Consider the following 25,503-nt stretch of genomic DNA (forward strand, 5'->3'; position numbering starts at 1 on the left):
TTACCCATCACATACGTCTCTGTAGTGTTAATATGGGTGAGATCTTCACCCTGAAACAAATATTGCAAAAGTCATAGACAGATGGAGAAGTCGTGTGAAATGATTCAGAACAGAAAAAATTAATGAACATGAAGATCAAACATGACAACAGTAGATATCACAGAGCTGCAGGTCTCCTGTATATTCCAACTTGTCACCTCTTAATTGTAACCAGCAGTCTCCATAACCAGAAAATTGTGAGAAGATCCAGACAACATCTAATGTCTATGATCAGCTTTATCCTGTCATCTCCACCAAGTATAAAACATATAATACTGGTGGACAAAAAAAGACTGAACACAAGACCTTCACAGCCGTCTACATACAGTATCATAGGGGAAATTTCATATCACCTTTTCTCCATCTACCTGATGATCCTGAGGAACATTGGGATCTTCTTGTTTACAGTCCTGTGTAAGAAGAGGACGGGGACATCTCTCTGGTGTTGTCCTCTCACTGGATAGAACTGGAGGAAACACATACAGGGACTGAATTCATTCTTTACATACAGATAATTATAGTCTGTGTATATTTAGTCCTGTCTATTACCTGGTGATGTGAGGAGATGGGGAACCACCATCATGACGTCCTTGTACTGATCTTTGTGTTCTTCTAAATACTCCCACTCCTCCATGGAGAAATAGACGGTGACATCCTGACACCTTATAGGAACCTGACACATACAATGATACCGTCATCCCCCGATCCCTTCATAGCGTTACTGTATAATGTCCCAGCATTCCCAGCAGTGTCACCTCTCCAGTCAGCAGCTCAATCATCTTGTAGGTGAGTTCTAGGATCTTCTGGTCATTGATGTCCTCATGTATCAGGGGGTGAGGTGGAGGCCCCGTGATTGGGCTCAGGGGTCTTCCCCATCCCTCAGACACAGTGTCCTGACAGCGCTCACTAGAGGTCTTCTTCACTACTGTGTAATCCTGGTTATGGAGAGACACATTAATAAATCTCACTACAGACATTTCCTGAGTCCTCACCTCTCCAGTTCTGTCCATCTGTTATTCCCATAGATAACAATGATGTAATGTGACGTCATCAGAATCTCTCACCTCTCCAGTAAGCCGGAAGAGGATCTCTAGGGTGAGGTGTAATATCCTCTCCACCATCTTGTCCCTGTCCTTATCCATCCTTGATGGGTCAATGAGGAAAATTCTCTTATACAGAAGATCTGAGAGGATCCGATATTGTAGGGAACTGAATGGGGAGAAAATGAAGATGTAACATCATAAAGACCCCATGTAAGAATACAATGAGATTATTAGTACTGCAGGAGGAGAATGTCAGAAGGGAAACGTAATGGGGAATCTCCACATCCCTCCACCTACAGAGCTGTACACTAGATATAATGTATACACTAAGGAGCTGATCATGTGACCCCCTGACTCCTCCCCTCCATGTGACATCATCACAGGTCCTGTAAGCCGAGCCATATATCTACTGTGGATAGATGCTAGAATGTACGGGCTCCTTCTAGGTATGACTTAATGTGTCACGTGATAGAGGCGTAAAGAGCCCATACATTCTAGACTCAACCATATATCTAGTGTGCGGCTCTGCAGGTGGAGGTATGTGGAGATTCCCCATTACTGGGCGCAATAACCCCTCCAGTGCTGATAATATTCAGCTTTATTTGAGTTGCTCAATGACAAGAAATAGTTATTTTTATCGACTATTTTTAAGATTTGTTCTGTGTCTTTGGTTCTGGATTGGAGATATTCTGTGATAAATCTCTGTCTGTGACTATAGTTGGATTGTGTGTTATACCGGGGGCAGGACGGGGCCAGGACTGGATGTAGTGATCATATGAAGCCGGTAACAGCTCCGGAGATTCCTTACATGGGATCTTTCTGATGTTACATCGTCATCTTCTCCCCATTCAGGTCCCTACAATATCGGATCCTCTCAGATCTTCTGTATAAGAGAATTTTCCTGATTGACCCATCAAGGATGGATAAGGACAGGGACAAGATGGCGGAGAGGATATTACACCTCACCCTAGAGATCCTCTTCCGGCTTACTGGAGAGGTGAGAGATTCTGATGACGTCACATTACATCATTCTTATCTATGGGAATAACAGATGGACAGAACTGGAGAGGTGAGGACTCTGGAAATGTCTGTAGTGAGATTTATTAATGTGTCTCTCCATAACCAGGATTACACAGTAGTGAAGAAGACCTCCAGTGAGCGCTGTCAGGACCCTGTGTCTGAGGGATGGGGAAGACCCCTGAGCCCAATCACGGGGTCTCCACCTCACCCCCTGATACATGAGGACATCAATGACCAGAAGATCCTAGAACTCACCTACAAGATGATTGAGCTGCTGACTGGAGAGGTGACACTGCTGGGAATGCTGGGACATTATACAGTAACGCTATGAAGGGATCGGGGGGTGACGGTATCATTGTATGTGTCAGGTTCCTATAAGGTGCCAGGACGTCACCGTCTATTTCTCCATGGAGGAGTGGGAGTATTTAGAAGAACACAAACATCTGTACAAGGACGTCATGATGGAGGGTCCCTGGGCCTTCACATCACCAGGTAATAGACAGGACGGTACACATGGCTTATAATTACCTGTATGTAAGGAATGAATTCAGTCCCTGTATGTGTTTCCTCCAGTTCTATCCAGTAAGAGCACAACACCAGAGAGATGTCCCCATCCTCGTCTTCCACAGGATTGTAAACAAGAAAATCCCAATGTTCCTCAGGATGATCAGGTAGATGGAGAGAAGGTGTCATGAAATCTCCCCTATGATGTGTAGACGGCTGTGAAGGTCTTGTGTTCAGTCTTGTTTATCCACCAGTATTATATATCTTTTATACTTGTGTAATGAGAGGGGTGGAGATGGCAGGATTAGAGCTGATCATAAATGTGACTTCTCCATCTTTCTGTGAATTTTCCAATATTTCTTTCAGGGTGAAGATCTGACCCATATTAATACTACAGAGACATATGTGAGAGGTGATGAGCGGAGTAAAGAGGACATTCCTACAGATAACCGCACAGGTGAGTAGTGACCACTAAATGCAGAGAAGTTACAGATTCTTCTCAGTCACTAACTTGTAAAGTTAAAAGTCTTGTAAGGTTTGTTCTTGCAGTGTTTTTTTGTGGGGACTTTACTGACCAAAAGCTTTAGCGCTTATAAACACAACATGATTTTTTACATTTTTCTTTTTATTAACGCATTTCAGTTGCAACTATCAATGGGTAAAATAAAAAAGTGCGTCTTCTTTTTTTGCATAGAAAAAGAAATGTCCTATCTCTGTACATTCTGTTCTGGCCGTACTGACATATGTAATTCCTGAGGTCAGTCTCCAGCAACAGCTGAGATTCTTTAGTGTTGGCTGCAGTCAGTGATTGGATGAAGCGGTCACGTGTTTGGCCAGAAGAGGAAGCACAGTGACAGAGGAAGCACGTGGCCAGTATTGAAAGAGAAGCATCAGCTCTTTCCAAAATATTAACCCCTTCACCCCCGGCCACTAAAACACCTTAATGACCTGGCCATTTTTTGCAATTCTGACCAGTGTCACTTTGACAAGTTATAACTCTGGAACGCTTCAACGGATCCCGGCAATTCTGACATTGTTTTTTCATGACATATTGTACTTCAGGCTAGTGGTAAATTTAGGCCGATACTTTTTGCGTTTATTTGTGAAAATTTCAGAAATTTGGCAAAAATTTTGAAAATTTTGCAATTTATAAATTTATAAATCTGAGAGATATTTCACATAAAATAGTTGCTAAATAAAATTTCCCACTTGTCTGCTTTACACCAGCGCAATTTTCGAAACAATTTTTTTTTTCGTTAGGAAGTTAGAAGGGGTCAAAGTTCATCAGCAATTTCTCATTTTTCCAACAAAATTTACAAAACCATTTTTTTTAGGGACCACATCACATTTGAACTGACTTTGAGAGGCCTAAGGGACAGAAAATACCCAAACATGACCCCATTCTAAAAACTGCACCCCTCACACTGCTCAAAACCACATCCAAGAAATGTATTAACCCTTTAGGTGCTTCACAGGAACCAAAGCCATATGGAAGGAAAAAATGAAAATTTTTTTTTTTTACAGAAAAATGTTACTTTGCCATAAAACTTTAATTTTCACAAGGGAGGAAAGAGAAAGTGCACCATACAATTTATTGTGCAATTTCTCCTGAATACGCCGATACCTCATATGTGGTAAAAAATTGTTTGGGCGCACGGCAGAGCTTGGAAGGGAAGGAGCGCCATTCGAATTTTTGAACGCAAAATTAGCTGGACTCATTAGCGGACGCCATGTCGGGTTTGGAGACTCCCTGAGTTGCCTAAACAATGGAGCTCCCCCACAAATGACCCCATTTTGGAAACTAGACCCCAAAAAGGAATTTATCTAGATGTTTGTTGAGCACTTTGAACCCCTGGGGCCTTCACAGACGTTTATAATGTTGAGCCGCAAAAAGAAAAAAAAATTTTTTTACCACAAAACTGTTGCTTAAACCAGGTAGCTTTTTTTCTCAAGGGTATCAGGAAAAAATGCACCATAAAATTTATTGTGCAATTTCTCCTGAGTACGCAGATACCTTATATGTGGTGGAAAGTAATTGTTTGGGCGCATGGCAGGGCTCAGAAAAGAAGGAGCGCCATTTGACAGCAAAATTGGTTGGAATCATTAGCGGACGTTTTCTTGCATTTGGAGACCCCCTGAGGTGCCTAAACAATGGAGCTCCCCCACAAGTGACCCCATTATGGAAACTAGACCCCTCAAGGAATTTATCTAGATGTTTGGTGAGCCCCTTGAGCCTCCAGGGGCTCCACAGAAGTTGATAATGTTGAGCCATGAATACATTTTTTTTTTTTTTACCCCAAAACTGTTACCTGAACCAGGTAGTTTTTTTTTCACAAGGGTATCCGTAAACAAATGCACCATAAAACGTATTGTGCAATTTCTCCTGAGTACGCAGATACCTCACATGTGGTGGAAAGTAATTGTTTGGGCGCATGGCGGGGCTCAAATGGGAAGAAGCGCCATTTGACAGCAAAATTGGTTGGAATCATTAGCGGACGCCATGTCACGTTTGGAGACCCCCTATGGTGCCTAAACAGTAGAGCTCCCCCACAAGTGACCCCATTTTGGAACTAGACCCCTCAAGGAATTTATCTAGATGTTTGGTGAGCCCCTTCTACACCCAGGGGCTTCACAGAAGTTGATAACTTTGAGTCGTGAAAATTATTGTTTTTTTCTTTACCACAAAATTTTTGCTTCAACCAGGTAGCTTTTTTTTTTTTTTTACAAGGGTATCAGGAAAAACTGCACCATAAAATTGATTATGCAATTTCTTCTGAGTACGCAGATACCCCATATTTGGTGGAAAGTAATTGTTTGGGCGAACGGCGGGGCTCAGAAGGGAGGGAGCGCCATTTGACTTTTCAAACGCAGACGCCATGCAGTGATGTGCATCACTGCTCGGCCGCCGCAGGACGCACGGACTGATGAGATACAAAAAGCGACAGGGATATGGAAAAAAAAAGTCATGCCGAAAATTGAGCAGAGACGCCGATCCGTTATGTGCATCCCTGATCAGCGCTCGGCCGCTGCAGGATGCACACACGGATGAGATGCAAAAAAACAACGCAAGATACGGACAAAAAAAAAACCTGCGCGGACAGATGAGGTGTGAAAATGGATAGGGGATACAAAAAAAAAAATTATACTCACAGTACCCAGAAGATTTGCAGGAGGATCACTGACCAGAGGAACTGCAGGAGAAATAGAAGGCAGAAAGTGGACAGCTTCTTACAGGAGCAGCAGGCATGAAGTTGGACAGCTCATGTCTGAAGACCCAGGAAGGTTCCAGCGATGGAGGCAGATATGATCAGGCCAGTGAAGACCTCGGACAGGCAGGTAGGGAACATCAGAGAGGGAGAGCAGAGGGGGAGGGGGAGACTGGAGAAGCAGAGGCAAACAAGAAGCATGGGAACAGAATTGAGATCGCGTGGGGGTAGATCGCAGCGGGGGGAAGCAAATTGCAGCTGGGGATTACATCGCAGCGAGTGGGGGCACGAAGGGAGCGCGCAGGGGCCATCACGGGAGTGCGCAGGGGCAGCGCGCAATACTTACAGGGGGAGCAGGAGCGGCAAACATAAAGCGGCGGCGGTGGCGTGGTACCACAAGTACCAGCCAGTGCACACTGCAGACATGTTGGGGGAGGGCTCTCCAGACCAGCACAGGCCTGGGGAGGGCGGTCACCTGTAGATCAGACAGCCCCACTGCACGCTGATTGGAGCGATTGCGCATCATAGCACGATCACTCCAATCAGTGCTGCAGGGGCTGGGGGGCACCATGTTTGATCTCCTGCTATGATCTGCTGCAGCTCCTGCGGCACCTCATAGCAGGATCTCACAGTATCACACTGGTTCCGGCATTGTTTTAGCCGGAACCAGTGCGAACGATGTGGTTGGCGGTTCAGATTTGAACAGCCAATCACAAAGATCGTCGATGGAGGGTGGCGATGCCACCCCCCCTGGGGTCAAGAAAAGGTCCCCTGCTGTAAGAAACAGCAGGGGACATCATTTGAAATCCGTTGCTATGGCCACGGCAATCAAATGAACTTTAGGCAGTAAAGTTACGTCCCTGGTCGTTAAGTCACGTTTAAATAGGACGTAACTTTACTGCCCACGGTCGTGAAGAGGTTAATGATAAGAATATATTTACAAGAAAAAATGCCTTAAAGACCATAGATTTGGCAGCCATGCATATTGGGCATGTCTTGTGACCAACTCTACTCTGGGCAGCGACGTGTCCACTCAAAAGAGGTAAGTACATTGAAGTAACTCCTTTTAGTCAGCCAGAATTTGTAAATACAGAGCATAAAAAAGTACATGAAGAAGAATGCAATCCGAAGATACAGGGAACAAAAATTGAAATAAATGTTATGAAGGGCAAAAAGGATCTAGATTAGATCAGGGCGATGAGGTGATAGGCTAGTCTCAAGAAATGCATTTTTAGGGCCTGCTTAAAAGGTGTGGATGTTGGGAATTAATCGGATTGTTCTTGGTAGTGTGTTCCAGAGCATTGGCGCGGCTCATGAAAAATCTTGAAGACGGGAGTGGGAGGTTAGAATTATTGAGGATGTCAGTATTAGGTCATTAGCAGAATGAAGGGCACAGGTGGGGGGATAGACAGAGATGAGGGAGGAGATGTAGGGCGGTGCGGAACTGTGGAGAGCTTTGTGGGTGAGAGTGATATGTTTATATTGGGCTCTGTAACGGATAGGCAACCAATGCTATGACTGGCATAGAGCAGAGGCATCAGTGAAGTGGTTGCAGAGGGAAATGATCCTGGCTGTGGCATTCAGAATGGATTGGAGATGTGAGCGTTTACTAACAGGGGGACCAATTAGTAAAGAATTACAGTAATCCAGGTGAGAATGAATAAGAGCGATAGTAAGAGTTTTTGCAGGGTCAGTGCTAAGAAAAGGTTGAATTCTAGAGATGTTTTTGAGGGGTAGGTGACATGAACGAGCGAGTGAATAGATGTGGGGAGCAAAGGCGAGATCGAAGTCAACTATAACCCCAAGACAGCGGGCATGCTGCTGGAGCGTAACGGTAGAACCACACACAGAAATGGTAATATTGGGTTTGGGAAGGTTGGAAGAGGGAGGAAACATGAGGGCATGATGCTGGAGACAGCGGACCGATAATTTTGTATTAATGTAGGGGTGATGTCAGGAGACAATGTATACAGTTGGGTGTCATCAGCATAGAGATGGTACTGGAAAACATCTGCTGATGGTTTGTCCAATAGGGGCAGGGTATAGAGAGAAAAGGAGGGGGCCTAGGACTGAACCCTGAGGAACCCCGACCATAAGGGGAAGAGGAGAGGAAGAGGAGCCGCCAAAAGATACAGTGAAGGAGCGGTCAGAGAGATAAGAGGAGAACGGTGTCCTTGAGCCCGATAGAGCAGAGCATAGTGAAGAGGAGTTGGTGATCCACAGTATCAAATGCAGCAGAGAGATCCAGGATAATCAACAGGGAGTAATCTCCATTAGATTTAGCTGTTAGTAGATCATTAGAGACTTTAGTAAGAGTAGTTTCATAGAGTGGAAGGAGCGGAAACCGGATTGTAGAGGGTCGAGGAGAGAGTTATCTGACAGCGGATTAGAAGGGAGTGGACCAAGCGTTCCAGGAGTTTGGAGATGAAGAGGAGATTAGAGACTGGTCTGTGAAACCCCGCATCTACCACTGATTAACATCTTTCTGGCAATATACAGTGTAAACAGAAAGTTGACATTCAGTGGTGTAGGTGGGGTTATACACAGCTCTGCATGTGAGCTCTGCTAGATCTGCTGCAGAGAAAACTGTGGCTGTATCAAACTGACAGCACTGAGAGCAGCAAGTGACACAGCGCTGAAATCTGGGTCTCAGCTACTACATTTTGCTGCTTTACAATTACATATCAAAAACTTGCTGACAGATTGCCTTTAAGAGTAAAAAAGAAAAACTCCAAATGCTTCCCTTTTCTTAAAACCAAAATAAAGAAAATAAAAAAGTAAGCATATTTAGTATCACCACATTCTAACGAAGGGAATTTTGTTTACTTACCGTAAATTCCTTTTCTTCTAGCTCCAATTGGGAGACCCAGACAATTGGGTGTATAGCTCATGCCTCCGGAGGCCACACAAAGTATTACACTAAAAGTGTAAAGCCCCTCCCCTTCTGCCTATACACCCCCCGTGCATCACGGGTTCCTCAGTTTTAGTGCAAAAGCAAGGAGGAAGCAAATAAATTGGTTTAAAGTAACTTCAATCCGAAGAAATCTCGGAGAACTGAAACCATTCAACATGAACATCATGTGTACACGAAAAAACAACAGGGCGGGTGCTGGGTCTCCCAATTGGAGCTAGAAGAAAAGGAATTTACGGTAAGTAAACAAAATTCCCTTCTTCTTTGTCGCTCCATTGGGAGACCCAGACAATTGGGACGTCCCAAAGCAGTCCCTGGGTGGGTAAAATAATACCTCATAATAGAGCCGTAAAACGGCCCGTTCCTACAGGTGGGCAACCGCCGCCTGAAGGACTCGTCTACCTAGGCTGGCATCCGCCGAAGCATAGGCATGCACCTGATAGTGTTTGGTGAAAGTGTGCAGGCTCGACCAGGTAGCCGCCTGACACACCTGCTGAGCCGTAGCCTGGTGCCGTAAAGCCCAGGACGCACCGACGGCTCTGGTAGAATGGGCCTTTAGCCCTGAGGGAACCGGAAGCCCAGAAGAACGGTAGGCTTCGAGAATTGGTTCCTTGATCCACCGAGCCAGGGTGGATTTGGAAGCCTGTAACCCCTTACGCTGACCAGCGACAAGGACAAAGAGTGCATCCGAGCGGCGCAGAGGCGCCGTACGGGAAATGTAGATTCTGAGTGCTCTCACCAGATCTAACAAATGCAAATCCCTTTCACATTGATGAACTGGATGAGGACAAAAGGAAGGCAAGGAGATATCCTGATTGAGATGAAAGGCGGATACCACCTTAGGAAGGAATTCCGGAACCGGGCGCAGCACCACCTTGTCCTGGTGAAACACCAGGAAAGGGGCTTTGCATGACAGCGCTGCTAGCTCAGACACTCTCCGAAGTGAGGTGACTGCTACTAGGAAGACCACTTTCTGCGAAAGGCGAGAAAGAGAAATATCTTTCAAAGGTTCAAAGGGTGCCTTCTGAAGGGCCAGCAGAACCCTGTTCAGATCCCAGGGTTCTAACGGCCGCCTGTAAGGAGGAACAATGTGACAAACCCCTTGCAGGAACGTGCGTACCTGAGAAAGCCTGGCAAGACGCTTCTGAAAGAACACAGAGCGCTGAGACTTGTCCCTTAAGGGAGCCGAGCGACAAACCTTTTTCCAATCCTGGTTGAAGAAAGGAAAGAAAAGTGGGCAATGCAAATGGCCAGGGAGAGAATCCCTGATCAGAGCACCAAGAAAGGAATATCGTCCACGTCCTGTGGTAGATCTTGGCAGACGTTGGTTTCCTGGCCTGTCTCATAGTGGCAATGACCTCTTGAGACAACCCTGAAGACGCTAGGATCCAGGACTCAATGGCCACACAGTCAGGTTGAGGGCCGCAGAATTCAGATGGAAAAACGGCCCTTGAGACAGCAAGTCTGGACGGTCTGGCAGTGCCCACGGTTGGCCCACCGTGAGATGCCACAGATCCGGGTACCACGACCTCCTCGGCCAGTCTGGAGCGATGAGAATGGCGTGGCGGCAGTCTGACCTGATCTTGCGTATCACTCTGGGCAACAGTGCCAGAGGTGGGAACACATAAGGGAGTTGAAACTGCGACCAATCTTGAACTAAGGCGTCTGCCGCCAGAGCTCTGTGATCGTGAGATCGTGCCATGAATGCCATGACCTTGTTGTTGTGCCGGGACGCCATTAGGTCGACGTCCGGCATCCCCCAGCGGCAACAAATCTCCTGAAACACGTCCGGGTGAAGAGACCATTCCCCTGCGTCCATACCCTGGCGACTGAGAAAATCTGCTTCCCAGTTTTCTACGCCCGGGATGTGAACTGCGGATATGGTGGAGGCCGTGGCTTCTACCCACATCAGAATCCGCTGAACTTCCTGGAAAGCCTGACGACTGCGTGTGCCGCCTTGGTGGTTGATGTAAGCCACCGCTGTGGAGTTGTCCGACTGAATTCGGATCTGCTTGCCTTCCAGCCACTGCTGGAACGCTTTTAGGGCAAGATACACTGCCCTGATCTCCAGAACATTGATCTGAAGGGAGGACTCCTGCTGAGTCCACGTACCCTGAGCCCTGTGGTGGAGAAAGACTGCTCCCCACCCTGACAGACTCGCGTCCGTCGTGACCACCGCCCAGGATGGGGGTAGGAAGGATTTCCCCTTCGACAATGAAGTGGGAAGAAGCCACCACCGAAGGGAAGCTTTGGCTGCTTGAGAGAGGGAGACTTTCCTGTCGAGGGACGTCGACTTCCTGTCCCATTTGCAGAGAATGTCCCATTGAAGTGGGCGCAGATGAAACTGCGCAAAAGGAACTGCCTCCATTGCTGCTACCATCTTCCCTAGGAAGTGCATGAGGCGTCTCAGGGGGTGTGACTGACCTAAAAGGAGAGATTGCACCCCTGTCTGCAGTGAACGCTGTTTGTTCAGCGGAAGCTTCACTATCGCTGAGAGAGTATGAAACTCCATGCCAAGATATGTCAGTGATTGGGCCGGAGTCAGATTTGACTTTGGAAAATTGATGATCCAACCGAAACTCTGGAGAGTCTCTAGAGTAGCATTGAGGCTGTGTTGGCATGCCTCTTGAGAGGGTGCCTTGACTAGGAGATCGTCTAAGTAAGGAATCACCGAGTGTCCCTGAGAGTGAAGGACCGCCACTACTGTAGCCATGACCTTGGTGAAAACCCGTGGGGCTGTCGCCAGGCCGAACGGCAGTGCCACGAACTGAAGGTGTTCGTCTGCTATGGCGAAACGCAGGAAGCGCTGATGCTCTGGAGCAATCTCGGTACGTGGAGATACGCATCTTTGATATCGACCGATGCAAGGAAGTCTCCCTGGGACATTGAGGCGATGACGGAGCGAAGGGATTCCATCCGGAACCGCCTGGTCTTTACGTGTTTGTTGAGCAGTTTTAGGTCCAGGACAGGACGGAAGGACCCGTCTTTCTTTGGAACCACAAACAGGTTTGAGTAAAAACCGTGACCCTGTTGCTGAAGAGGAACCGGGATCACCACTCCTTCCGCCTTTAGAGTGTCCACCGCCTGCAGAAGAGCATCGGCTCGCTCGGGAGGCGGAGATGTTCTGAAGAATCAAGTCGGAGGACGAGAGCTGAACTCTATCCTGTAACCGTGAGACAGAATGTCTCTCACCCAACGGTCTTTTACCTGTGGCAGCCAGGTGTCGCAAAAGCGGGAGAGCCTGCCACCGACCGAGGATGCGGTGTGAGGAGACTGAAAGTCATGAGGAGGCCGCTTTGGTAGCGGCACCTCCAGCGGTCTTTTTAGGACGTGACTTAGACCGCCATGAATCGGAGTTTCTCTGATCCTTCTGAGGCCTTTTGGACGAGGAGAATTGGGACCTGCCCGCGCCCCGAAAGGACCGAAACCTCGACTGTCCCCTCCTCTGTTGGGGTATGTTTGGTTTGGCCTGGGGTAAGGATGTATCCTTTCCCTTGGATTGCTTGATTATTTCATCCAATCGCTCACCAAACAAACGGTCACCAGAAAATGGCAAACTGGTTAAGCACTTTTTGGAAGCCGAATCTGCCTTCCATTCCCGTAGCCACAATGCCCTGCGTATTACCACCGAATTGTCGGCTGCAACCGCCGTACGGCTCGCAGAGTCCAGGATGGCATTAATAGCGTAAGACGCGAATGCCGTCGTCTGAGTGGTTATGGATGCCACTTGCGGCGCAGACGTACGTGTGATTGCGTCAATCTGCGCTTGACCCGCTGAGATAGCCTGGAGTGCCCATACTGCTGCAAATGCTGGGGCAAAAGATGCGCCGATGGCTTCAAAGATGGATTTCAACCAGAGCTCCATCTGCCTGTCAGTAGCATCCTTGAGTGAAGCCCCATCTTCCACTGCGACTATGGATCTAGCCGCCAGTCTGGAGATTGGGGGATCCACCTTGGGACACTGAGTCCAGCCCTTGACCACGTCAGGGGGAAATGGATAACGTGTATCCTTAAGGCGCTTGGAAAAACGCTTATCAGGACAAGCTCGGTGTTTCTGGACTGCGTCTCTGAAGTCAGAGTGGTCCAGAAACATACTCGTGGTACGCTTGGGAAACCTAAAACGGAATTTCTCCTGTTGAGAAACTGACTCCTCCACTGGAGGACCTGAGGGAGAAATATCCAACATTTGATTGATGGACGCGATAAGATCATTCACTATGGCGTCCCCATCAGGTGTATCTAGGTTGAGAGCGGCCTCAGGATCAGAATCCTGATCAGCCACCTCCGCTTCATCATACAGAGAGTCCTCATGCTGAGACCGTGAACAATGTGATGATGTCGAGGGAGTTTCCCAGCGAGCTCGTTTAGGCGGTCTGGGACTGCGGTCCGTGTCAGAGACCTCACCCTGGGACCTATGAGACACCCCGGGAGGACATTGTTGCTCCAACTGAGGTGGACCATGGTGCAGTGATTCCACAGTGCCCATGGTCTGAGATACCGGTCTGGACTGCAAAGCTTCTAATATCTTAGCCATAGTCTCAGAAAGTCTATCAGTAAAAACTGCAAACTCTGTCCCCGTGACAGTGTTAGCTGGAGGTTCCCCCTGGGCCCCCCTTCGCAGAGGCTCCGGCTGAGCAAGTGCCACAGGGGAGCATTGCACACAATGAGGGTCAGTGGAACCTGCCGGCAGTATAGCCGTACATGCAGCGCAGGCAGCATAGTAAGTCTGTGCTTTGGCACCATTGCTTCTTGTGGACGACATGCTGTTGTGTCCTCTGAGCAATCCCGGAGGGTATATAGCCAAAAATCAATCGTGCACCATACAGTGTAAAGTATAGCCTATAAGGATATAATCTATATGTACACTACTGCACTAGTGGGGCCAGCACCATAGGTGCTGCTTACCGACCGCACAAGCGGTTGTGTGGTCACCAGAATCGCTGCCTGGGTCTCCCAGAACTTGTCTCCCCTCTCCAGCGTCGGAAGAGCTGACAGGAATGGCTGCCGGCGTCCTGAGGAGAGGAGGGGGCCGTGGGCGTGCCCGAAAAAGTGCGGGAGTCTGGTGCCCCACTGTGAACAGTGAGGGGGGTGGAGTATGCAAAGCACGCTCCAGCCCTCAGTGCTGACGTTCTGCACAACATCTCTCCCTTCCCCTGACTGACAGGCCTGGGGGCGGGAAAAGACCGAGACTAGGCCGGAAAAGCCGGGGACTCAAGTTATAAGCGCGGCCGGCGTATAAGCTCGGTCTGCGCGGAAGTCCCCGGCGTACAAACAATCCCAGGCGCGCTGCCGTGTGCAATGGCAGCGCGCGGTCAGGCGGTAGTCCCTAGTAAACCAAGCACACCAGCACGCTGTAGTGTGTGATGACACAAACGCGGTCAGCGCCGCGGTCCCCGGTGCACTAACACACCCAGCAATGCTGGAGTGATTCTGTGCGCGGTCCCCACGGGGACACAGAGTACCTCAAGTAGCAGTGTCCCTGACGATACTCGGCTCCTTGTCCAGCAGATACCTCAGGTGCTGTGGATGGAGCACAGTCTCAGTGTCTGGAGACCGATTAGGATCCCACTTCCCCAGAGCCCATCAAGGGATGGGGAAGGAAAACAGCATGTGGGCTCCAGCCTCCGTACCCGCAATGGGTACCTCAACCTTAACAACACCGCCGACAAGAGTGGGGTGAGAAGGGAGCATGCTGGGGGCCCTGTTATGGGCCCTCTTTTCTTCCATCCGACATAGTCAGCAGCTGCTGCTGACCAAGCTGTGGAGGAGCTAATGCGTGGATGTCTGACCTCCTTCGCACAAAGCATGTAAACTGAGGAACCCGTGATGCACGGGGGGTGTATAGGCAGAAGGGGAGGGGCTTTACACTTTTAGTGTAATACTTTGTGTGGCCTCCGGAGGCATGAGCTATACACCCAATTGTCTGGGTCTCCCAATGGAGCGACAAAGAAAATATAATTATCAAGATATAACATTGTTTAACCTGTAAGGTGAAAGATACAAAGCCCTGAATTTAAAAAAAAAACACTAAAAGTTAAAAACAATATGTTTAGTATCAAATGAAACACCTCAAAAATGGCAGAATTGCCCTATTTTTTTCCCATCATTTTAATCTACTTTGATTGTATTGATTTTACTAAAAAACAGGAAAAAAATCATAAAAAACTACAACTTGTTCCACAAGATATGATAAGACTATAGAGTCTGAAAAATAAAAGTTATGGCTCTGGGAACAAGTAATAAACCAGACTAGAAGTTGCCCATTGGACAGTCCAGCCCTGATTCCGGGAGGGCGGTAAAGTACCATCACCTGAGGCAACATGCTCATCTCGTCTCGTGGCTGAAGTGGGTCTGTTCTAGCTTGATGTTGCTAGAGCATAGGTTGGATCTTAAAATGATGAAAAACCACAACTTTTTTTATAATATCCCAAGAATCGATCAGATAAATCTTTTTTTGGTTCTGTAGCAGGCATTGGTGCAACAGCTACAGAATTAAAGGGAACCTGTCAGGTTTTTCCTTATAAGCTGTGGCCACCACCAGTAAACTCTTATATTAGTATACTAGAATTCTGTATAAAAGAGTCCAGGTCGCTCTGTATAACGTAAAAAACACCTTTATTATACTTACCTAGGGGACGGTCCACTCTGATAGGCGTCGCTGCTATCACAGGTTCGGCACCTCCTCTCTAGTGCGATCGACAGCCTCCTTCTCAGCCTCATCTGTATGACACGTCCTATATCATCCACGCAGAGGATGAGGGCAGATCAAAATATTGTAGTGCGTATGCGCGGGCAATCTTTGAACTTTCCTTGTGCCTGGGCATTACAGTACTTTGATCTGCCCTCAACAGGGCAAAGTGCGCCTGCGTGGGACCGCAATGCCGGCCTGTGTGTATGACGTAGGACGCGTCATCCACATGGGACTGAGAAGGAGGACAGTGATCGCAGCAGAGAGGAGGCACCAGATCCGCGATCAGCGACGCCAACTTGACTGCCCCCTAGGTAAATTATAAAGATGTTTTTTACATTATACAGAGCGGCCTGGGCACTTATGTACAGTATTATAGATTGCTGTATATAAAAGCCTACTGGTGTTGGCCACAGCTTATAAGGGACAAATGTGGTGACAGGTTCCTTTTAAAGGAAATTTCCAAAGTTGACCACTTAATACTCCATCTAAAAATAACTTGATCCACCACAGGTTGCAGACAGTCCATCATAATGGCATTGTTAAGTTATCCTGTTAGGATTACCAGCAAGGTTATGGAAATGTGGAGAGCTCACTACTGGCCAAAACAGCGTGATTCCTAGGGATCCTTGATGGTCAACTCTTAAGGCTATGTGATCACGTTGCGGTTTTTTCATGCGTTTCCGCAGCGTTTTGAGCTGCAGCGTTTTAATGCAAAATTGCATGCGTTTTGATTTCCAGGCAAAGTCTATGGAAAATTGGGCTTTCTTGTGCGCATGATGCTTTTAAAAACGCAGCGTTTTTGATGTAAAAAAATTGTCAAAAACTCTGCGTTTGAAGAAGCAACATGTCAATTGTTTTTGCCATTTTGCAGCGTTTTGCTAACATTGAAGTCAATGAGAATTATCAAAACGCATCCTAAAAGAAATTTCTAGCGTTTTACATGCTTTTTTGATGCTAAACGCATGCTTTTTTGAAAAAATCAAAGCATGCGTTTTTGACATTATAGTGATGTCAATAGGTTTCCATTTGCCCTCACATCCATTCCGACTTTAAAAAATGAGTCAAACAATACTTTTAATATTTTAGGAACATAATTATTAAATCTCATTAGTCATTTTCGGTAAATTAATATTATAGTGTTTGATTTATAGGTTATTATGTTTTTTGTTTTCCTTTTTTCCTACTGTTTGAATGTTCAAACTTTATTTAGTTGTGTATTTGTATTGAAAACGCATCTCAATTTAAGCACTGAAAATGCATGTAAAACGCGGTCAAAACGCGTAACAAATGCTTGCGCATTTCCTGCGTTTATGAGGTCAAAATCAAATTTGACAATGACAAATTCTGCCAGAGGATGCGTTCATTTCTGCAAGTTACTGAACGCAACGTGGGCACATGGCCTAAGAGGGATTTTGACTTTGCTGCAGGGAATGTAAAAGTCACCCCCAAGATAAGTCACTGACTGGCATTTATATGTTTATAAGGACAAGATGATCAAAGATTGATGCAGGTCATACAAAAAAGCCAGGCAGGTGGCCAGCTAAGCAGGGGATGAGGCAGGAATCATGTAATAAGCAAGCCAAGATCCATTTCTAGTGTTGATATAAATTCTACTATTGCCATCACTGTTTTAGTCAGTTAAAAAAAAATATTTAAAATTATTCACATTTGATGATATATTTAATATTAAAATTATTATATGTTCAAGAAAGTGTTATTCAAAAATATTAAAAAAAACCTTAATTTTCATTTTTTGGCAGATTACTGGACCATGAGCTCAGAGAAATATTTCGTATATTCAGATTTTAAAGTAAATCATCATGGTATTCCTCCAAATATATATGAAGACCAAGACAGTATCCTAGATTTACCTAAAGCCCTACACAGTAAAGATCTTCCATCTGATCCTTTTGAACATGTTCTATCCACTGATTCATCACAGACTGTTAACCAAAATAAGTGTACTAAAGGGGATGATGAATATCAAAATGTCCAAGAAAGAAAGAAGCTATATTCATGTCCAGAATGTGGGAAATGTTGTTCAACAAAATCTGATCTTGCCAAACATCAAAGAATTCACACGGGGGAGAAGCCATATTCATGTTCAGAATGTGGGAAATGTTTTACTCAAAGAACAAATCTTGCTACTCATCTGAGAATTCATACAGGGGAAAAGCCATTTTCATGTTTAGAATGTGGGAAATGTTTTACAGTGAAATCTCATCTTGTAACACATCAGATATTCCACACTGGGGAGAAGTTATTTTCCTGTTCCGTCTGTGGGAAATATTGTTCTACAAAATCTGATCTTGATAAACATCTGAGAATTCACACAGGAGAGAAGCCATATTCATGTTCAGTATGTGGGAAATGTTTTAAGCACAAATCAGTTTTGGTTACACATGAAAAGATTCACACAGGCGAAAAGCCATTTTCATGCTCAGAATGTGAGAAATGTTTTACAGAGAAATCAACTCTTGTTAGACATCAAAGAATTCACACAGGGGAGAAGCCATTTACATGTCCAGAATGTGGTAAATGCTTTAATCACAAAACAAATCTTGTCACACATCAGAAAATTCACACAGGAGAGAAGCCATATTCATGTTCAGAATGTGGGAAATATTTTACAGAGAAATCCAAACTTGTTAGACATCAGAGTATTCACACAAGAGAGAAGCTATTTTCATGTTGAGAATATGGAAAATGTTTCAATTGGATAACAAGTCTTGCTACACATCTGTTAATTTAAACATTTACATTTTTTGTGTTCAGTATGTAGAGAAAGTTTTGTCTACACATTTAATCTTGTTGCACGTCAGATAATCACATAGCCATTTTAGTTTTCCTTTGACTCATTTAGTTGGCAAATTGTGTAATATGTAAAAATAAAAAATAAATCAGTGTATTTGTAGCTATAAAACTGTCAATCCAGGGAAGCGGTTTTAGAGAAGATTTCAGGGATCCGCCTGTCTGACTAGTCTCTAGCATGGTCTCAGTCCCTGGTGGCTTTTAAGGTATTTTTTCCTATTATACTCTGCCACATTAGAGTCAAACATGCATAGCTGAGATCATACAGCATGCTTATACATGCTCCCCATAGATTGTATACATCTATCCGCTCTCAGGTTCACTTTAAACAACCACTGATCAGCTGTATGCAGGTTAATTGGCAGTCATTGACTTGATGTTTAGACCAGAATTCCATGTGTACAGATTGCTATTGCAATTTTTTTGTTCTCATAATTGTACTAACCAGCACATCACCTGTGTACATATGCTGATTTGCTGCCACATACGATGATTTTTAATGGTGCTAAAAATTAGCATACTCAAAGAACGAGCATTTTGCTCATTCTTCAGTCTGATTGTTGGCTTGCTTACATGTGTAGTGCCAGCGTCCCTGCACCAGCTGGCCTTTCCCCAGTAGTGATTCTGACTTACTCACCACCGCGACCAGGTTGCATCTTACCCCGCTGCCCTGCGGCCGTCCACATGTGCTCCTGCTCCTTCCTCTTGCCAGAACCTGTGCACACTGTACAGGTCCCGCGGGTATGCGTTTAGGGTGCATGCGCTATTTCACTAAATGCCATAGGGTGAGAGGCACTAAGATTTTTTTAGGGGAGGTGCATGTGCAACGAATTTAGTAAGTCAATCTTCCTATCTGCTACCTAGTTGTCTGGTCTCATGCTCCTGTCCTATTACCGTCACTTGTATCTGTTTTCGTATTCCCATACTTATGTCACTACCATACACACCATATCTGTCTGTACCCGCTGTTCTATCTGCATCAGTTATCCCGCCTGTACCTGCCTGAACCTGTGTCCGTACCTGAGTCTGTCTGTCCTGGGGGGTCAGCTCTTACAGTCCTGGTTACTGCCCTGGGAGTGGCAGGCACTTATTCAAGCCCCTCCCACTAAAGGTTAATCTTGGGTCCTCCCTATGGTCCAAAGGGTCCACTACCACTTGCCTCCTCATCACCACCAGTTGCGAGCGTTACAGTTTGAGCAGGCTATGGACCTGGCTAACTCCGACACCCTTTTGCTTCCAGTGCTGAACCAAGAGATGTCACATATGCGAGAACAGCAAGATCAGATTCTGTCCTTTCTGCAGACTGTTAACACCCATCTGAACAACCTGGGTCCCTGCTGTTTTATCAGCATACATCCAGCCTGCAGCTCCAACACCAGAATCCTGGCCTTGTCTGTCTGCTCCTCCATGCTTTGATGGTGACCCCAAGTAATTCCATGGTTCATAACTCAGTGCTCCTTGTATTTCAAACCTTTGCCTCAATAGTTTGTTATGGTCCTGATGTCACACCTCGGTGTAGATGCTCTTGCTTAAGGCAATTCCCTGTTGAGAGAAGAGATCCGGTCATCTCTGACGTCCTAGATTTTCTGAAGGTCTTCCGGAAAGTTTTCAATGAACCAGGTCGTGACACTTCTCCTGCATTCTCCCTCCTGCAGTTACGTCAAGGTGTACAGACTGTCAGCCAATATGCAGTTTAGTTCTGCACCCTCTCTTCAGAACTAGGCTAGATTAGTCAGATATTGGTGGCTGCCTTTTAGGAAGGTTTTTTCCAGGAGGATAAAGGATGAACTGTCTGGTCGTGATATTCTTGCTATTTTGGATGACCTGATTTCCTTGGCTATCTGGGTCAATCTTAAGTTTCAGGAGCGATCCATGGAGGTGAAATGTGATTGGGGGGGATGAAGTCAGATGTATAGGTCCCCTAAGGTCACTGGTCTCCCAGTTTCCAGTTACCACTCCTGCGCCTGAACCCATGCAGGTTAACCATATTAAGATGTGTGAACAATGGTGAGATCCACAGTTGAACCATGGGTCTGTGTTTCTTCTGCGGAGGGGCGGAACAATTTATCCATGCATGTTCCATGAAGCCGGGACCCTCCTGCCTAGGGTCAGTTGGAGGGGTTACCTTTGGCGAGAACAAATCTTTGTTGACCCTGCCTGTGTCCATATTGCATAAGGGTATTCGGTTCTCAGAGATAGCCCACCTGGATGTTGGATCTGCTGGGAACGTTATTTAACAGGCGGTGGTGAATCTGAACTTATCCTGTCCTCTTGTCCGGGTCTGCTATGGCTCCGTGTCCACGAGCTTGCACTGGACCGGAAAACCGGAGAGGTGCTTTATTGGGGGCAGAATTGCCGCAAGATGTGTCATGTCTACCCTGTAAGCGGGTGCCATCAGCCTTTCAAGGTTGGGAAAGAGACTTCTCAAGTAGCAGCCATCTGCACTACCCCTTCCATTGGCCACTGCTTCTGCTAATGAGAATATGTTGCTGGAAAAGAATTCCTTCAGGCCTTATTATTTAATAAGGGACATCACTATACATAACAAGAGGAGACGCTAAGAAATAAATGATAGTGCTGTACAAAACAAGAGGGGATCCTTTAAGGCTAAGCACTATACTATATCAAACAAGAGAGGACGCTAAGTAATAAAGTACAGTGCTATACATGACAAGTGGGCACACTGTAATTAAGGACAGCGTTTTACAGAATGAGTGAACTCTATGTAACATGGGACAGCACTATACTAAAGTGGGGATGTTATTTAATAAGGGACAACAATATACATAACAAGGGGGGATGCAATATAAGAGACAGTGTTGTGTCAAAAGGGAGACACTGTAATAAGTGAATGGGCTTATTTTCGATGAAATAATGTGTTAATTAACACCGTAATTTTAAGAAAAGGTCTCAGAATGGTAGAACAGAAGATATTAAAAATTATATTTATGTGTACATTTTAATAGCCAATGTCCCTTATAATTAATTAGCTTTAGTAATTTATAGGTGCCTAGCCAGTATAACGCCCTTACTGGCGCCCCCGCATTATCCTGCTTCTCTCTCCTGGCGGGGACGCCGACACTCTCACCTTCCTGTTAGTGCCTATAACATGCGCGAGTGGATCTCAGATCTGCCCACAGCTGATAACCAGTTAAATCCCACTGTCATGATAGTGGCATTTAATAAGCGCCATTCCGCGCTTCCACCGGCTATCCCGTGATGTGATTGCGGGAGGTCGATGGGTTGTGATAACAGCTGGGGGTCAGCTGATGACCTGTGTGTTCATCATGATGAAATTTCTGTGAACACTGGCTGCGAGACAGCGTTCATAGGAAGCCATCATTTATACTGTACAGAGCAATGCTGATTCTCTACAGAAGATCACAGCGTATTGTGTATGGCAGACCCGCTTAAGTGTCCACTCGTCATTTACCCTTAGTTGGAGCGTATTAAATTCCATCAGGTACTAAAGAGGGTAAAGATAATTTCTATCCTGCAGTGATCTAACAGGTATTTGTAACTTCAGCTACAACCACTCCTTTCTGCTATAAATATCTCCTCCTCACTGCCGGCTATAGCTCATACGTCAGCTGACCATGTGGAAGGAGCTAGTAACTGCATAGCTGTGGTGTAGTTTCTATTTCAGCTACGCAGGTTCCTACTGAAGAAACCTTGGAGTGCTTTTCATTGTGTCTTTACCAACCTGTTTTTCTTTCCTATCTCGTGTTTTCTTTTTTTTTTTTTTTAATTTGTTTATTGAATACAATATACATGACTGTAAAGAAGTTTAGTATAAATTAAGTACATAGCCCAGGTAGCTGGGGTGAATAGACACCTTAACAAAACATAGAGCACAAAAAGAAAACCATAACAGAAATAACACAGTGACCATTTCAACCATAGGCATCAACCGAGAAATATTCTGCATTAGGGTGCGCTCACACAAGCGTGACTCGCACAATTATTGGATCGCATCACCTGGCGCCGCTGCACACTCTCCTGACAGGAGCGGGTCGGCTACATTTATTTCTATGCAGCTGACCCGCTCCTGTCCGAAGAGTGTGCGGCTGTGCCATGTGATGCGATCCGATAATTGTGTCAGCGCACCCTCATTACCAGTCCTTAATTAATTAGGAAACCACCATAACCACCATATTAAGTAGCCCTTTCAGTCAGTATCCAACTCTTTGACAAGTTTAAAGATATGACAAGGGAGATTCCAAGGCCAGGTCTCCATCCACAGACAGCTGTTTCGGGGTATTGCCCCTCATCAGTGTGGAGTAGGATTCTGGCCAGGTGGGAGCAATGCCTAGTAGACCAACAAGACAAAACAATCACTGATCTCGGGGAGACCAGCCAGAGAAAACACTGCCGGCAGCCGAGGGCGCTCAACACAGTGAAATCCTAGGTGCATTGCACCCTGAGAAATATGCAAATCAAAAAAGTCTGTGGAGCCTCTGTTAGGAGTCTTACATTTTTGACTATCAGGTTCCTTATCTCACCATCCACTACAGCTTCAAGCATGAGACTACCTTCATTTTATAGGCAATCATCTTAGCTATCTCATACAAAAATTTGACTTGCAACATTTTAGCATATGATTAGTTATGCAGATTGTTGTCATGTCACTGCTTTTTCTGTTTTGCTCCTAAAAAATCTAAATTTTTATTTTTATTATTTTGTTAATATTTTGTAAATCTCCTTTGGCTTTCAACACTGCCTGAATCCTTCAAAATCTGATCCCAGGTCTCTTCTTCACGTTCCCAATGTTGGTACATAGTAATCGACTCACTTGGGTATGTATATAGCTATTTCTTCAACTCTACCCACAAGTGTTTAATTGGATTGAAGTCTGGGGACTATGGGGGCCAATCCAGCACCTCTACGTCATTGTCATTGAACCATTTCTTTGCCAATCTCGACTTATGCTTCAGGTTGTTGTCCTGCTGGAGCACTTTGTTGTCCTTTTCATACCCATAGTACTCAAGTGTACGAAGTAGCTCATCTTGTAGGATACTCACATGTAGCTCAGCATTGAGACCACCATCAAATCTGGTCAAGTATACAACACCTTTTGCTGTAAAACATCCCCCAGGTTTCCTTCACCAAACTTAACAGCTCCTTCAATTTCTTGATCAGTTAGCCCCTTTTGCCCTTGTTAAAGTCGAGACTTTTTCACCTTTTTTCGGGTCACCATTCCAGGCTTGTGTAACATGAGTTGCACAGTGCTTGTATGGATATCTGTGATCACATTAATACAAAACATAAGAGCCACCTCCACTACTGTGTTTGTCGCGCCAGAACTGATAGATCTTGTGATAAGCTGACTTGTTGACTCCAATATTTCGAATGGACGTCTACCTCTTGTTTTTTTAATGGATTTACAGATTTTGTTTTGTATTACTCCAACTGGCACTTACATGATGCAGTGTGGCAATTTTCTTGGCCAACAGGACGCTATCGATGAGCTGGATGATGCGGTTTCTCTTTTCTTCAGAAATCTTCATGGCTATGCCTTCAAACCTTTTACTTTGGAATCAACTTAAGAACACAATAAGCTAGGAAATGTGATAGGAGGTTGAAATTTGTACTATGCAGAAATATTTTTTTTCACCACCATCAGCAAAATAGTAACAATCCAGTGACATGACAAGATTCTTCATAACTAATAATATCGGAAATAGTTGCAAAATAAAACTTATGTATAAGATAGCCAAGATGATTGTCTATAAAATGAAAGTCTCACATTCAAAGCTGTAGTGTATGGTGAGATATGGAGCCTGAAAGTCAAAAGTTCTAAACATTGTTACCTTTTTGCTTGTCAGTGTACATAACTTGAGGGGACGCTATTAAATAAAGTACAGTGCTACAGATATCAAGCAGAGACACTATGCAATAAAGGACAGCGCTATACATAAGAGGGGACACTATGAAATAAATGATAGCGTTTTACAGAATAAGATGGGATGATATGTAATAAGGAACAATGCTATACAGAAGAGGGGATGCTATGCAATAAGGGACAACAATATACTGTACATAACAAGAGGGGATGCTATATACTAAGGGACAACGCTATGTTAGGCCCGCTTCACACGTCCGTGAAAAAACACGCACGTGTGTTACGTACATTTTTCGGGTCCGTTTTCTGTTTTTGTGTCCTTTTTTTGTGTCCGTGTGCCATCTGTGTGAATGCCGTATGCTAGCCGTGTGTGCGTGTTGGTTGTCCGTTTATGCGTGAGAGAAATAACTGACATGTGTATGTGTTGTCCGTGTGAATTTATGAGTGTTTGTGATGCACAATGTCGTAGATACATACCCGCTGACAGCAGACAGAGTCGCGCGTAGAGAATGAACTGGGGTGAACTTCACCCGACTTCATTGTCATACCGCGGCTCTGTACGATAAGAAAAAAGAAATCCAGCGCAGTCCTCAGAGAATAGATTTAAAATCATCGACGTTTTATTCGTTCAAATCCAATAAAACATAGTATATAAAGCGGTCAGTAAAAAGATATAGGAGATTGCAGGTTATAGAGACCCCATCGAACTACGCGTTTCGACACATAGTCTTAGTCATGTTCAAATGAGGAAAGAGTGTCGGTTTCCTAAATGGTGTGACACACACCCACCGTAATTGCATACACATGTGAGTAACTTACAAGGATTCAAAAATACATAGTAAGGCTATGTGCGCACGTCGCGTAAAAACATGCAGTTACGCTGCGCTTTGTAGCGCAGCGTAACTGCATGCGTCCTGCGTCCCCTGCACAGTCTATGGAGACTGTGCAGGGGCCGTGCGCACGTGGCGTTTAAGAGCGCAGCGCTTCGGCTACTGCCGAAGCGCTGCGCAAAAAGAAGTGACATGTCACTTCTTTCCTGCGCTTTACCGGCAGCTCCTGCTCTGTCTATGGCAGGAGCTGCAGGCAGAGCGCATGGAATCGGCGCTCACTACGGACATTTCTGCAGCGATCTAAAGCGCACATGTGCTCTTCAGATCGCTGCAGAAATTTCTGCAGGGCTTGTACGCAACGTGCGCACATAGCCTTAGTGGTTGCAATACGGTTTTGTATAGAAGAGAGATGAGAAAAAATGTCAGAAAAATAAAAGTAAGGAAAGAAAGAAAAGAAGAAGAAAAGAGAAAAGGAAGAAAAAAGAAAAAACACGTGTGTGTATTCAAATAATGTTAAAATCACATGATTACAAACATGTATATTTTTGTATTCTGTGAATGCATTAAACTACATATTCTGCATAAATGTGGTATATTATATTTTTA

At 45.3% G+C, this 25,503-nt stretch overlaps 2 protein-coding genes across 2 annotated transcripts in view; one reads left to right on the forward strand and one right to left on the reverse strand.

Annotated features, from left to right (window-relative positions):
* The window catches only part of LOC142312062 (uncharacterized), a 275,265-nt gene that overhangs the window by 180,255 nt on the left and 69,507 nt on the right, over nt 1-25,503 (reverse strand). The window lies entirely within an intron of this gene.
* Nucleotides 1,939-18,394, forward strand: LOC142312049 (gastrula zinc finger protein XlCGF66.1-like). The gene is made up of 6 exons (XM_075350924.1): nt 1,939-2,079; nt 2,209-2,388; nt 2,471-2,594; nt 2,676-2,773; nt 2,973-3,063; nt 17,175-18,394. Exons 1-6 carry the CDS (start codon nt 2,002-2,004, stop codon nt 18,107-18,109), a joined length of 1,506 nt encoding a protein of 501 aa, XP_075207039.1. The 5' UTR covers nt 1,939-2,001; the 3' UTR covers nt 18,110-18,394.

The sequence above is a fragment of the Anomaloglossus baeobatrachus genome, chromosome 5 (genome assembly GCF_048569485.1).
Source record: "Anomaloglossus baeobatrachus isolate aAnoBae1 chromosome 5, aAnoBae1.hap1, whole genome shotgun sequence".
Lineage (NCBI taxonomy): Eukaryota > Metazoa > Chordata > Amphibia > Anura > Aromobatidae > Anomaloglossus > Anomaloglossus baeobatrachus.